The sequence below is a fragment of the Zosterops lateralis genome (genome assembly GCF_965231275.1).
Source record: "Zosterops lateralis genome assembly, chromosome: 15".
In the NCBI taxonomy this organism is placed as follows: domain Eukaryota; kingdom Metazoa; phylum Chordata; class Aves; order Passeriformes; family Zosteropidae; genus Zosterops; species Zosterops lateralis.
In genome coordinates this window covers 9,857,903-9,873,735 of record NC_139775.1, presented here as the reverse complement: position 1 = coordinate 9,873,735, position 15,833 = coordinate 9,857,903, and the positions used below count along the sequence as shown (strand labels likewise).

Below are 15,833 nucleotides of genomic sequence, written 5' to 3'. Positions count from 1 at the left end.
GCATCAAAACAAATGATTTCTCTGTTATACTCCAGCTGTAATTTCTGTAATGCACAAATACATGGTCAAAACATGCTGCACTTGTTTTGCAATATTTGTGTTTGGTGTGTGATATCTGTAAGTTTGTGGCACATAAAGCCTACACACTTTTACAATGGTTAAAGTTCATAAAGAAAAGGTATTTAATGAAATTTAAAGTGATTTTTAGTAATTAGTAATTCTTAATTTATTCAATTTTACTCAATTAATACTTACTGCTTTACAGAGTTTTTAATATTTGGCCAAGTTCTGATAGCATCAGTGTAGAACAGTCTTTAAAGAGGAAAGGGTGGGTGATTAGTACAGGACTGCCTTCACAAGAGGAAGTGTAACACTTAATATTTAAATTAAACTGCTTCATCCTTAAAAGAAGCTTGTGCAAACAGCTCATAGCTCATTCTCATGAAAAAAATGCATTCAGGTGTTCTAGAAGCTGAGCAGAATGCAAATCAAAAATACAAAATCTCACAACCCAACACATCTTGAAAACCTTGGAAAAATTCGGGGAAGTCAAGTATTAAAGTGCATTAAAAGAGGTTTATAGTGAGAGGACAAGGGGGAACAGATTCAAAATGAAAGACAGTAGGTTTAGTATTAAATGTTTAAATTTAAATAATACTAAGTTTAGTATTAAATTTAGTATTATTATTTGGGTATTAGGAGGAAGTTCTTTACTGTGAGGGTGCAGAGATACTGGAGTGAGTCACCCAGAGAAGCTGTGGCTGCCCCATCCCTGGCAGTGTCCAAGGCCAGGGGATGAGGCTTGGAGCAATCTGGGATGGGGGAAGGTGTCCTGGCCCACGGCAGGGAACAAAATGAGCTTTAAGGTCCTTTCCAATCCAGGCCATTCTATGAGTAAGTGACTCTCTATAAAAAAATTGCTAAAAGAAATGGAAGTCCAAACCTAAACTCTGAGGGTTCAGGAAGTCACTGTTCTTACAGAATTTGGCTCTGATTTTGAAGACAAACCATAATTCCTTTGGAGTTTGTCTAAGTGCAGGTTCATTCTTACTCCTTTTTGTGGGAAAGGTACTGAGAATATATATAGGCCAAATGTTTCAGACTCACAGAAGTGAGAAGGATATTTTCACTTTTAAGCAGTAACCATGGACAAATGAACAGTTTTTCTTTTTTATTTGAGACACTTAGCAAAAATGCTGAAATATCAAACATTTCCTCAGTAGCTACAATATTGCCACTATGTACAAAATATTTGATAAATGTAGTACACATATAAAAATACAGTATGCATTACATATATACAGTACAATGTGCAAAACATATGGCATTCAAACATATGGAATTGATTTCAGGGGTGCAAACAGCAAATACAAAGGCATCATGGTTTCTTCTAGAAAGGCAATACATAAACTGACGCCCTGATTGCCATAATTTGCATTTAGTAAAGTAGTGCTTAAATGAAGAGGGCCCCAGAGACAGGTGTTCATCTTCTTCTTTTCACAAAATGAGATGCTAAGACATAATTATGACTATGAAAATAAGAAGAGAAACACCTACCAGGGTTAGCGTTATTTCTACTGCAAGCCGTACTGTGAGGAAAATCCTACCTGGAAAAAAAGCCTGTGCTATTACTTACTACAAATTTCTCAAACAACAAAAACAAATCTGTACTGTTAAACATCAAAAACAGCTTTGAAAATATCTACATCCTTAATTTTATAAAAGTATGGATAACACTTTTGGGGATTTAATTTCCTATGTTTTAAAATACAAAGTGCCTCCTTTGGCAATATAAATGGCAATGCTTTGGTTCCTATTTAAATTTTTATATTATTTTAATTTATTTTAGGCTGTCTTTTGAATATCTGAGCTGTATATTTTTATAAAAATAGTGTGATTATATAGTTATTAACCATTCTCTGCTTTTTTTTGAGAATTTGCTCTCATAGCTAGAATGGCTTTTTTTGGCTAGATTTCTACAAATACATTTATGCACTTTTAACTTAAAAACACTTTATATTCAGTATTGGACACTGCAGAATGATGTAGGTGTCTCTTTTTTGCACTTTATTCCTAGCAAACTGGTATAATAGTAATATTTGAGATTATTTCACGTTTTAATGGATGCTCTTTATTGGCCATGTATATACTGTATGTAACTCAATTTCATGGATGTCACATGAAAAACCTTCTGGGGTGTGGTCTAGAGGTCACTGAAAGGTGATTTCATGGACCACAATACAAAGAGTTTCAACAGAATATTTACTAGAGATAAGTGGAAGATTTTTTTTTTCCAGTTTTAATAGAGTTTGCTTTAAGTTTATAATACACTTAAGATGCCATCCAAATAATAATAATTGTTTACATCGGTGAGCTTTCCTGTGTTTTGATTACATAATGCCCTTCCAGTTCAATGTATCCTGTAACTGCAGTTTCTCTGCCTTTAAAATAGTTCAGCAGCTTGTGCTTGGGTTCTGATTACAGTGCCTACACTTTTGAGGCATCTGAATGTTTGAGATTATGTAACAGAAGAGTTTAATATTGACACTTCTGTTCGGATCATCATCTCCTCTGAACATGACTCCTGTTGGTGAATTTGGAAATACCTGGGAAATAAGTGTCAGTATTAAGTAGCAAATATTTCCAACGGCTGTGGCCTCAGCTTTTTAAAGTCCTGATTCTACAGGTCTGCAAGCCCACATTGCTGGATTACACTTTAAATTTCTGTGGAGAACAACTGCCATAAATTAATTTTATTGTCAGAGAGAAGATGGAAATGCTTTTTCAACTATTTCTAATGTTAAACAAAATTTTGCCTGTAAACTTCCTTGCTATAACTGATGCTGAATGGCACTAAAAGTGCGTAACAAATTCCATTTCTCTCCTGAACACAGGATGTGACTCCTCTTGAGTAACATGAGCCTTGTAAAACTTGTCTGAGCTCTCTCTCTCTAGATGTGTAAACAACCAACTTTTGATTTTCACACTGATTGAAAAGTATTCCTAATTACTTTGAAGGACCCACTAACACCACATTTGATAGGATGCATTCTGTTAGTATACTGCAGCCATTAAATGGCAAATTTAGTGCCAGTGCATTCCTTTGCAACTGTTCTCTCAATGAGAAACTTTCACTTCTGTGCAGTCAAACTGCCCAGTCATGATTAAATTTCTAAGATGTATTGTATTTGTGCTACAAAAATTTTCATGTAAAACATGCACACACAAAAGTCTAAGCAAAACCTATTTCTGCCATAAACAGGCATATACAACTATGGCAAACATATCACATTTCAGAACAAAGTCTAAAGCAAACCATTTTATATAAGGTTTAATACACAATTCTGAAACGTACAGAAAAGTAATCACACATTCCCTACACTAGAATATTTGTACTTGAGAAACTAAAATGATCCCTTAATTTTTTATTTTTTTTTTTTCAAATAGACGTTCAGAGCAGAAAGCTATACCGTACTGATAACAAGACATCTCACCTGTTTGGGTTTATTTCTGCACAAAGATTCCTATGGATTAATTAACATTCTACACTGCCAATAAGGGTAATTTTGTAGCAAGATGACTTTGCCAGTTTAAAGCTCTATTTACATGCATATCAAAAATGACAGTACAGTTGCTCTAGGTTAATTTGTCCTCTAAAAATTAATTTACTTGCCTCTCATTTAATCAGGAGGCAGGGTCAAAAAGGGATAACTCTAACCACACATGTATTGTATGATGTCTGGTGTATCACACATAATAAACTGACAGTACTGCAGAACACTAAATTTCACTCAGAGTTGTTCCTATCAGACCAAGAGTCCTTAATTCTTATTCTCATAACAGCCGAGGGCACTTTGTATCTCAGAGTATTAGCTCCCAAGATAGGATGATGAACAGGAATGCAAAAAGTTGAATGTTAAGAGTTCACTGTTATTGAAAAGTCCTATACCATCAAAGCTTAAGGCAAACAGTCCACATGTAATATTGTACTCAAGTATTGTAGGCACAGCAAGAAGGAATAAGGAATTATGTCTTTCAATTGTGTGAAGTGAAAAATCTCCAAAGATTGTTTTCTTGTACTTAGTTTCATATTACAGTAATTCTTGGCCAGTAAAACCAGTGAAGATACATAATGATTTAAAGTGCTGTAACTGATATGATGCAAACATATGGTATCAGTTCAAGCCCTGAATCAATGATTTAATCCATTATTTTATCTGAAGCAATGGAATTCTGTCATGTCTGTAAACCAGACTGTTTTATATCTGGAGATGCAATTTTTAAGATAATTACATAATATTTTCTGACAGAAGTAATTTGTTGCTGTTAACACAATGGTGTTGTATTTTTCTTTTTGAAAAATGTTATGAAGGTGGCTAAGTGGATAACAGCTACTTACTGTTTTCGGTGTTCCTTTGATACATATCAATAATCTTAAGAAGTAGGCAAAAGCTTCAGGGCATTTTTTCATTCAGTCCTACAAAACTTTATTTTTGAGACTTGGTGAGGAAAGAACCATGTGATGAGATCCGTTTTCAGACTAGAAAACATACAATACTTCCCTATTTCAGGAAACAGGAAGTGTTCCCTTTTATCTTAATTTAGGCATTCCCTAACAGGAAATTCCAATTTTGTGTTTGATTATCAGCCTCCATCATCTATGGCAACATTTAACAGCTATTACCTGAGAGACAACCATAGAATGTCAAAGTAAGTTAGTTCTATTTGAATTTTTTGTTTGTTTTTCTAACTGCTTTCATAATAGACTCTGAAAACAACAACTAAGGGCTTTAAAACAACAACAAAAAAAATTCAGGTGCTGTGCTGTGAGGTAAGAGCTTAATTTTTGCTATTCTCTGTTTCAGATATGCAATATGCCTTCTTATCAACAGTACATTCTGATCCTGGTGTTTAGGATTCACACTGAGCAGCTTCTCTGTTGGCTTCTCTGATGTTATGTAGTGGCAAACAAAGCTGTTCAACAGACAAAGTATTCATTAAGAAATGATGGTTGTCCTGTCAGTACTGTCCCCAGCAACTTGATCTCATCCTACAAACATCTTTTATTGAGGGCATTGGGACTATTCTTGCATAGATGCTTGCAGGATTGTAGTGTACACCACTACTAATTAAACTTTTCTACTTCCTCAAACTTTTCTAATATGCTGAGATACTGGATTCAATGAACTACAAATATCCTCAAACACAAAGCAAAACAGGATATTTACTTCCATTATAGTAATCTCTTGTTTGAAGACCACTGTGTTCCCCTCTGTTCACAAAAATAAGCTATATAAAGTTAAAAGAGTATACAAATAACTGTCTGATATACACATTAAAACCTAGCTATGAAATCCAGAGCATTGCTATAGAAAATTCAGTGTTCTCAATATTACCTGGCATAGCTACAGTGGATTTCTTGCAGTTACACTTAATATCCCTTTGGATGCAGTTAAATTCCTCCCTCATGATTACAGAATGGGGGAAGTGTTTTAAAATCCACAAAAGCAAAATATAAAAACAACTTGAACAAATTAAGAGACTAGATCTATGAAATTTCACTGAACCAGCCAGTGCTTCTACTTGCCTTTGCCCTCACAATTAGTTCTGAACCTGGCTCAGGCTTTCCACAGGAACAATGAAGTGCAGTGATACCTCCCCTCCCCCAGACATTTGCTCACTGCATCAATACAGAGAACTGACATCTCACTCTACGTTTAGTCGTGTTGTGTTGCTCATTTAAGCTTTACAAAGTCAGAGACGTAACTTCTTTCTTAAATATTTGTGAAACATTTACCTTGGGGTACTTTTAATCACGAAGTACAATCATCCTTTCTTGACTTGTGAAATACAGCTTTCAGAGGGCCCTGATCTGCATTACTGATAGGTGCATAAGGTGATTCACTGTTGTAAACTCGAAAATCAATAAGGAATTAGCTTCAAGCATTTGTTCTTCCAAACATTACTGTCTTAATTTATGTTAACTGCAATCAGAATGGTGTAATAATGGACCTCTGCTGTAAAGAGACTTGCAGGTCGTGTTCTCATTGGCTATAAGCTTAATCCCAGTGCAACTGTAGATCTTGTGGATCTAGAAAGTCAGTGGAAAACACGCTGGGGGCAGCAGAACTGAGAGGGGTGAGTCCAGATGAGGAGCTGGGCATTGTAATGTCCAGCCATTCCATATTGTCCAAATTTGTGTCGGGAAGGTCAAGAGACAGACAAGAATTATTAGTAGTAAACTGTGGGTCAGATGTTTCCATGGGTGAATGAGAGTGATCTAAAATGCTGGAGTGATTAAGCAGATCATTCTGGAGGTCTTCAATTAAAGAAAATGATTCTCTGTCCTCATTACTGCTTGTCAGTTGAGGAATTTCATTACCTGATGGTAAAGTTCCATCCAAGAGGGCTTCAAGTTGGTTTTCCAGACTTACAGACAAGCTGGTTGTTGGTTCTAAGGACACAGGAGGAGGGGCCATTTGGATCTGCGGAGGTGGACGGGATATCACCGTGTTCACTGGCATTGTCGTGATGTTGGCTGTTACCGGTCTCATTTTGGATATGGGAGATGGTTCTTCTTTTATTGGGAGGGAAATCTCTGCAATAAAAAACACTTCACTGTTGAATTCAAAAAGATAATGACATAATATTCTCATGCTTAGAACTTCCAGCCTTTCTTTGCCCACTCTGGGATGTGTCCACAGTGAATTAAGTGTAGTAACAGTCACTTTGCTGCTCCATTCATACTCACACTTAACATACTGGAAAGGGCTCCATGAACAACAGAGTATTTTTAAAAAGTCCCAGAGTTCTGCTTTCATTGATAGCTCAGCCAATTAGCAGGAGTACCTATTTCTAGATGTTACCTTAACCTCCTTCATGTTTATAGTTCTTTTCATTAACTGGAATAATTATGGAACCAACACATTTCCTTGTCTACAGAAGAGGACCCAAACCAATTTTCAGTTTCATCCCTGTTGAGCACTGTCTACATTGGTTAATTCAGAGTCCATGAGATGAACTGATGTGATTAAGAAGCATTTATTCACAATTCTAGAATCTAAAACTACACTTCTGTCAAGAAGTTCCATGTAAGATAGTGGCAGTAACAATAAAGGGAAATAAAGCATAAATTCCGATTTATTCTTAGACATTAATGAAGCCCAAAAGTATAAGACAAATAAGCAAATGAATTCTCTAGCCCAAGTGATGTTCCTAGAAGCAAAAACATACCTGATGATATATTTTGTGCTGATTTTCCAGGCAAAACCCCACATCCTTCTCACTCTCCTTAAGTACATTAGTAAACTAAATATTTTTCAGTGCAGAGCCTACTTATATTAAGTGCAAGAGCCCTGAATGTTTTAGTTTGTTTTTTTTTTCATAAAGATGATCATTAATTTAGCTTGAATTGTTGAGTACACAAAGTTATTTATCTCAGTCTACTCATATTTTCTGCAGGTGACCTTGCAATTTGCTTTGAAAAAGAAAAAAAAATACTCTGATGTTTAGAATATGGATAAAGTCTTCCAGTAGCCAGGACCTCCTCCCCTGGCATTCACTCCTGTCAAGATCCTTACATGACAGCAGTTACAAACCATTCCATTAATTGAATTGCTTGGCACCACAACATTTCCCAGTATTGTAATGGCTTCTTAGTCTACTAAGCCTAATTATGGCTGAAATCCTTCTTCTTTTATCGCTGAGCTACTCTGTATATTACTTTAGTTATTTCAGTGCCTTTCTGATAGCTCCCTTATTGGAACTGACATAAAGTTGTTATTCATTAATGTCTCTATGTAGTTCATGCACACTTTCCCAGTAATGTATCTTTAATGTTTATAGTTGATAACACATGGTTACAACATTTAATGAAATTTTACTACCAACATGCTTTAACTCTTACCTTATTCTATTCTTTGTATAATTTCAATAAACATGTAAGGGACTTGCTCAACTTTTCCAATTTTGATAAAGTATGTCTGTGCTAACCTAAAGGTGTTATTTTAATAATTTCAGTGCTGTAGAGATTATTGTAAAGGTCTGCCTGAGCTAATTTGCAAGCATTGAAGTTCCACAGCAGGTTGACTGTATGTGTTTTGGTAAATGTTTTCTTTAATAAGGTACTAAACAAACTTTCAGAAATTTAGCTTCATTCAGGCTGGATAGCTTCTAACTCCTGTTCCTAAAAGAATTCTCATTTGATTATAGCAGCGAGTTTTTATTACCAGGTTTTTAATCTCTACACCACACAGCTGTCAGTGAGCTTACCTCCACTCTTGATGAGAATATCAAAAAGATCATCCATCTGCTGACTGTGTGCACTGGAAATCTGTAGTGCAGGAGAACAGGGTTATTCTCTTTCAGGTGGTACTTTTTCCTATGCTCATTGTTCCTAGTTCCTCTCAACAGTATGTAAGTACTAACCTATGATAAAGACTAAAATGCTTAATATGAAATTGTCTATCCAGAAAACAGATACTTTGGAGAGACATTTGCAATCTCTGTGGCTGTACAAAGGAACAGGGAAAAAGCATGACAAAGACTTCATGAAGGCAACCTAGGAGAGAGGTGCAGGAAGCCAGGGATCTGGAGAGTTACTGACCCCATTTTGTACCAGGGTAATAATAACTGCAGCACTTTGGGGTTACAAACCCTGCTCTACTGTCTCTCAGAGATAGCTTGGGGTTTTTCCCAATTTGTAGATTTATGTTCTTTTATTTTTAAAATAGGATCTGCTTATCTCTGTGTTAAACAGCCAAAATAACTGAACCTTAAGCAAAAGGTAACAAACCCCCCCCCCCCCCCCCCCCAAACCCACTCATTCAAAAACAAGTCTAGAAAAAGTGGAGACTTTTATGAAAGTCTGAAGAAGTGTATTCAACCATTGCTTATACTCCAGGGATGGGAGTTGATTTTTTATCAGGAGATACTGTGGGGAGCCCCTGGCTGACTGTAGTGATAGAGTGACCTAAGGCAACCTGTGCACCCTCACTGTGAGGATGTCCTGCCCATGCCAAGGACACAGGAAAGGGCATTGGACACCCAGAGCTGTGCCTGAGATCTGCCACCACAAACACCCAACCAACACTGGGGGCTACAAGGTTTTACCTTTTGGGATAGTTCTGACTCACATGAAATTAGGGATGCTCATTTGTTTTGTTTACAGATTTCCTCCGATACAAAGGAACTTTTATCAAGGTAAACTTTTATCAAGGCAAAGCACTACACAGGGATTATTCACCAAGATCACTCGATACAGACTCTTTTCAAGCAAGCACCTATGCTCATGTTTGCCTGTGTATATAGACACATTCACACACGTTTCAAGTTTACTCACTTTGGAAAATACAAACGTATTTCCTCTCTTAAGTGTGAGGTTTGGGTATCACACATTCTCAAAACAGATAATCTGAAGGCCAGTTACTGTTAGTAGCAATAGCAGCACTATCCCAATTAGATGTATCACCAACTGGGAACTGTAAAACTTACTTACATATATGCTGCTTTAATAAAAGAATAATGAAACAGGAGTCCTGTAGTTGAACAGTTATGAAACTAGTAACAGGGTATGTTAGAAAATCTTGACACCAAATAAACCAAAAACAAAATCCCTAAAGCAAGCAATGGTTTTGGTAATTGCAGAGAAAAGCTCTGTTTTTAAGAGACTAAAGGAAACAAGTACCTCACGGGGTGATGGCTGAATATTGCGGGTCTGTTTTATGGCCTCTTCGTAACGAGGAGGATCTTTACTCTTGGACACTGTGTTGTTGAAGAGGGGTTGCTGAACAATGTAAGGCTGGGCTTGAGATGGAGACCCAGGCTGAGTGAAAGAACAAAATAATGACTAAATAATGTGATTTAGTGAATTCAGGCTGTATCAAGCTCTACAGATTATTCTGTTACATCAATCTATGTATTAGCATAGCCAGAGGGATAAAATAAGTTTCTTTCTCCCTTTCTCACACATATGTGCATATATAAGCATTATTAAATTCTACAAAACATTCTTCCTTGAGTGAACTGCCATATGTAAATAGTCACATGTTATATAAGAATAATAATATAAACCTGATCTTCATGGAAGATTGTTGGGATATCCTTACCTTGTTGGGAGCAGCAGGTCCATTCTGCACAGAGACAACCTGATTACCACCAGGGTGAATGTTAGAGTTTGATGTTTTATTAATAAAAGATTGTGAAGGTGTTGAAACTGGTGCAGTCTGATAGGAAAATACTGCATTTGATGTGGCAGGTGGAAAAACCTGAAAAGGATTAACAGATCAGTTTGAGAATGTGGGATATTTATTTTTAAGAAAAGGTAACACTGGATAAATTACATTAAACAAATATAAGACCTTTTTTTCTAAAGTACTTGCTTGTTTAAATTTCCTATTAAGTGAATGGTGTTTATACTGATTTTTCCTTTCAGTAGAAGAATTTCTAAATTCAGAACAGTTAGTCTCTGAAAAAAGCTTTGTGCTCTGACATACTTTCATTTATCACTTATTACTGAAACCATTTTCCTGCAATTTTCCAGGAAGCATGAGGAAAGTCTATGGAACAGTTCAATAGCATATCCATGATTTCCCCATCCAGTGGACAGTCAATAACATGAGCTTATTTCTGACCCAATACTAACTGTACCTGTATCCACACTTGCCCTCTCCTGCTGATTTTAAGACAGAATGGTTTGTCTCTGCCATGTAATTCTAATTTTTTTTTTTTTAAAGCAACTACAGGTATCTGTGAGGACTGAGAGAGAGGCAAAAGATAAAACTGAGGAACACAGGTAACAGCTATAAGTTTGGTCCCTGGTATATTAAATTTTTTATTCCTTCAACTGCCAGTCCACATACTCATTGCAAAGGATTCCCAGCAGTATCCTGCTTCTCATACTTTTTTGAGTTAAAGGGATGTGAAGAGAAGCTATGAATGCATCAGCACATAAGGCTGTTTTAAATTCAGTATCACTCCCAAATACCTTTCTGACAAAGGTGACAGATCTTAGGTAATGGATAGAGAGAGGCAGATCTAATGCTGAATGCACGAGGGGTGTCCTGATCTGTTGTATCACATATTTTCATTTTGATGTAAAAACCAGTGCAATAGCAGGCTGCAAACTCTGCTGCGAACTGTGGATTTCATGACAACTGATCTGAATAGCAGGGAGGACTTGAGAGTACAGATCTTGGTTACGTCCTGCAGACATTTCAAGGAACCTGGATGCAGCAATGGCAGCAGGCTGCCAGTCTCTGGCACAAGTACACATCTCAGAATGACTAGAAAATTTCTCTACAGGACCTGCTAAATTAACAGGGTAAGATTAGCCCCATACCAAACCCCAGAGAACCTGCACGAAATCTGCTTTTTGGATGTGTGTCAGTTTTGACTTCTGGAGGCTAACCTCAATGTCCATGAAATTAAACAGATTGAACAAGCAGTCTGAAGGGTACTGATGTTCCTTTAGCTGTGTCCCCCTTTATGAGCCAGCTCTCTAGAGAATGGCAAAGCACAATCATACATCCTCTAAGGTAAGTTCTTATCTGGAACAAGAGCCCAAGCAGAGGCAGATAAGGTGACACTGCTCAGGTACAATCCCCAAATCACAGCAGAACATGGGGTTCATGATGCCCTTCTGTAAACTTATTCTTTGAAATAAGAACTTTGAAGGCTGAAATAATGTAACAGTTACATAATATACTGTAAAAACTACCCTCTTTATCTTGGAATTTAAGTTGTTTCTGAATTACTTGTCATTAGAGGCAGGCTGAAAAACCTTGCTGTCCTAAGTAACAGGAGCCCTACAGTCAGTAGCAATACTGATAAGGATGCAGTAAAGGTCCAAAACTAATCTCCATGTTCATAATAATAGAGATCAGCCTGGAAGAGGCTCAGAGGAGGAGAAAACCTTTTCTTTTGTGATGACTGGTGTTGATGGGTTGGTATCAGTTCCCATATGAACATGACTGGAGAGGCAGTCACAACAGTACATCCACTGCTGAGGATAATCTTTTGGAATGGTACATTACAGAGCTGATTGCTTTTGGTAGAGAGAAAGAGAAGGATCTCTCTGAATCATACCCTGCATTCCTTAGGAAGAGGTATGGTTGGGTTTTGACTCACTGGAATTACCATCCTCAGGACCTGACTCCATAGCTTTCTTCATAAGGAGGGATGAAATCAACAAGGAAAGTAAGAAAGCCAAAATTAACTTCTATAAAAGAATGTATCTCTGAAGTCATAGGTAAAAGCTTTCTCTTAAGAACTGCTTATGAGAATCTCCCATTTAGAGCCAGAGGCAAATAAGAGAAACTGACTGGAATCTACCTGGTACATACCACTTATGCCAAGTGTGAGAAAAGATGTAGTAAGAGTCATGCCCTAAGTGTACCATTAAGATAAAAAGTCTTTAGACAATGTATTTGCAATTGAAAAATCAAGTCCTGCACAGACTAAAATTTTGGAAAGAGAAGGGGCTACAAGCCCACTGTATCACACAGAAAAACATGGTACAGATATTAGGTGACTTGATAATTTGTATATAACACAGATGACACATCAAAGATTCTGAAACCACTGCCTAAAACTAGGTTATACAACTATTTATCTAAATGTTTATTGCTATCCACAAACCTTTCTGATTTGTTGGGTCTGACCAAGTGCGTGCTGCATGCTGGTATTTTGTTTTGATTGTGGAGTATGCATCTGAGGTGCTGTCTGCACCAGGCCAGAGGAAGAAATAGGAGCAGGTATTTGTGATGGGGTCTGTATTCCAGCTTGTGATTGAGCCTAAAGGATGAAGATAAAATATTTGCATTATTTGTATCTAACAGTAAGTTACATCTTGTAAAAATCTATTGCACACTTTATGGAGAATAGCAGTAAAATGTATTCTGGGAGGGATGAGTGTGAACTGTACAGGAAACCAAACTGTTACTGTGTTTGGTACTGGGGAGTTTCCAGCTAAAAGGTGATGTTTATTTTGCCAACAGAGTTTAAGACAAAGACTAACTGGAGAGAGCCCAGCAGATAGTGATGAAAATAACAGGGGACAGAGAGAGCATAAATCAGTAAGAAAGGACTGTAAGAACTGGCTTGAGTACCAGTAGACAAAACTGATGATGCAAGGAAAAGGTTGCTTTTAAGACCACGGTATTTTTTAATGGCCAATGAAAGGCAAGAAGTGTGTCCGACCTCATGAAAAAAAAGTTAAGTGGTAGTGGAAAACTTTCTCGAGTATCGGTGAAGTAAAACACCAGGACAAGATGCTTAAGGTTGTTACAGAATTCTGGCAGGGTTTAAGAACAATTTAGGTGGAGAGCTGGGTGTACAGCTCCTGGGAACAGTTCTTGCACTGCAGACTGGGGCCCATGTTCACCAGAATTTTCCACCCCTCATAAAGATTGCTGGATGTGCTGCTGCACAGGCTCGCAGCTTGGTCCAGGGCATGCATAACAGCCAGGGACACACTGCAGCTGGAAGAATACTCTGCTGCCATGATGGGTGGCAGGGGAAATTCTAACAATGCCACTGGGCATTAAGCAGTAATGTACTGTACTCAGTACTGTACCTCAGACCAACAGGTTACACTGATTCAGCTTGGTCAGATTACTCTTATACCTCTGTATTTACAGCCTGTCTTGGTTTATGCTGTATTCACTGCCTATAATCAGCCTAGAAATAAAATTTGCGTAACCATGGTTTCTTTTTCTAAGTCTACAGGAGAGTCTACAACCTGGCACATTTTAAATATATTGAAGCACCACCACACAAGGTAGTTCACATATGTTTTGCAAACAGGGCTATCTCAAAGTACTGAGACTGCAGCTCTCTATTACAATTTGCAGTTAACAAAATGACAGTATATGCTACTATAAATCAAATACTGCATGGAGGCAGTACATGGTAAGACAACTGCTTTTCAGGAAAGAGTATCTGGGAACAAAAGTTGCAAAGAAACAAGTATTAGAAGCAGGCCATTACAAGATTGGCTCAAGCTTTTCTACTGTTTCCCTTAATCAGAAACAGGCTAAGCCTGATTTTTAAGTTAATCTTACAAGCAGCACATTTACCTATTTACCTATTACACTAAGTTATGAAACACTGCCATGCAGGTTACATGATAAAAAAATACAAATACCCTTACCTGCAACTTGATATTTCCAACTGGTAACTGCACTGCAGTAGCAGCATTCGGTCCCTGGATAGACAGTGGGAGGAGCAGCTGGGCAGTTCCTTGGGTAGTTAATAAAGCTTGAGGCTGGGCAACAACTGCAGTTTGTGGCTGCCTCTGTGGACTAACATAAAACTGAGAAATGGCATTCTGAGGTTCAGCTTTGGCCACAGGTATCTCCTGCTTGATAACAACCGCCTTTTTGGCAACTGGATTCTGGCCAGCAGTGTACACTGGCTGTCCTAAGGAATGGCTGGCTACAGGTACAGATTGACTTGTACTTGTGCAGTCAGCAGGAGCAGTTTCATCTTTGACAGCAGCACCGAACTGCTTCTGTTCCAAAGCAGCTGAGTTACCAAAAGTCTGAGATTGTTGCTGTTGTCCCCTTTTTTCAACCTCAAGTTGCATTTTCAATACTTCCACAAGTTTTTGCTCTTGTTCCAGTTTTCTTTTGAGCTCTTCAATCTGTTTTTCTTTTTCTTGAAGCTTGCGGTCCTTTTCTGCTACATCAAACTCCATGGTTGAGATGCTTCCAGTGCTGCGATTCTGACTCTCCTCGTTTGTATTTGCTCTCAGTGGTGAAGTACTTAGGAACTGGGATGGTGACATCATGGTCATTTCTGGGAAAGTGTCTGCCATACTCGTATCATCTGTGCTCAGACTCGACTGCTCAGAAGGAGAGGGCGAGACAGGCAAGGGAGAGCTGATGCTTTCAGTTTTTACTGCTTTGCTGCCAGATCCAGTAGATGTTTTTTCTGGAGGGAAGCTGGATACTGTATTCGCCACTGGTTTATTTAGAGTTGCAACAGGAAATGCCACAGTCACTTCCCCAGTGTTACCTGTGGCCCCACTAGAAGTGGTCACTGTCACAGAGGTACTTGTAGCAACCCCATTGTTGTTAAGATCTTGATAGGTTTTCAAACGCTCAATAAGATCTGTTTTTGTTCCAGACACTGGTAATCCCCTCAGTTTCAACTCCATTTTAAGCTCTGCTACCTGAAATAAAATAAAATAAAACAAAAATACTATAATAAAAAAGGAAAATATTAAAACTGACTGATATGCATTCTTATTACTTCTTAATAATTAAAATTATTTTTATTAGCTTATTTGCTAGTTATTACACCTCTGGGTTCTGTCAGCATGCATTGTCTATGAACACATTTCCATGACTTCCTACTTATTTCAGTGTTTTAAGTAGCCAAAATCTTAGCAGTGTTCAGTTGTACAGTGAATAGTAGCAAACCAATGATGTTTTTTCATAAATATTCAACATGGAAAAATGCACCTACAGCTCCAGTTCTGAGCTAAAAACCTCTGAAGGAAAGCAGCAGACAATGGCAGCAGTGCAGATAAAAGCAGTGAACAGCAGCACGCTGAGCCCCTTTGTTACACCAGGACAGACAGATCTGTTTCTGAGAAACTGTATCAGGTCAGGTGATGATTCAATAGACCCATCAAAGACAAAAGCCTCTCTTGCTAATTAGCAACCAGTTACCCTGTGTGCCATCTGGGTTTCTTTTACATAGACAGTATAAGCAATCAAAATTACTTTCTGACAGAAAAATGTTCTCGATTTTTTCCACTAAGCTTACAGACAAAGTAAAGTGCAAATGTGTTGAGTGTAAATTAATTCTGTGCTTCAAAATACCAGTTA

At 37.6% G+C, this 15,833-nt stretch overlaps 1 protein-coding gene across 3 annotated transcripts in view; it reads right to left on the bottom strand.

Annotated features, from left to right (window-relative positions):
• Positions 1 to 1,154: 1,154 nt before the first annotated feature.
• MRTFB (myocardin related transcription factor B) overlaps positions 1,155 to 15,833 on the bottom strand; it is a gene marked incomplete at its 5' end in the record, with an annotated part of 48,569 nt that continues 33,890 nt past the window's right edge. For 2 of the 3 annotated variants that reach the window (XM_083872688.1, XM_083872689.1), the window contains 6 exons: positions 1,155 to 6,598; positions 8,272 to 8,332; positions 9,686 to 9,823; positions 10,107 to 10,265; positions 12,637 to 12,792; positions 14,150 to 15,172. In XM_083872688.1, the coding sequence (XP_083728814.1) occupies positions 6,060 to 6,598; positions 8,272 to 8,332; positions 9,686 to 9,823; positions 10,107 to 10,265; positions 12,637 to 12,792; positions 14,150 to 15,172 (2,076 nt within the window). In that variant the 3' untranslated portion in view covers positions 1,155 to 6,059. The remainder of the gene's footprint in view (positions 6,599 to 8,271; positions 8,333 to 9,685; positions 9,824 to 10,106; positions 10,266 to 12,636; positions 12,793 to 14,149; positions 15,173 to 15,833) is intronic. The other variant, XM_083872690.1, reaches the window with a different exon arrangement.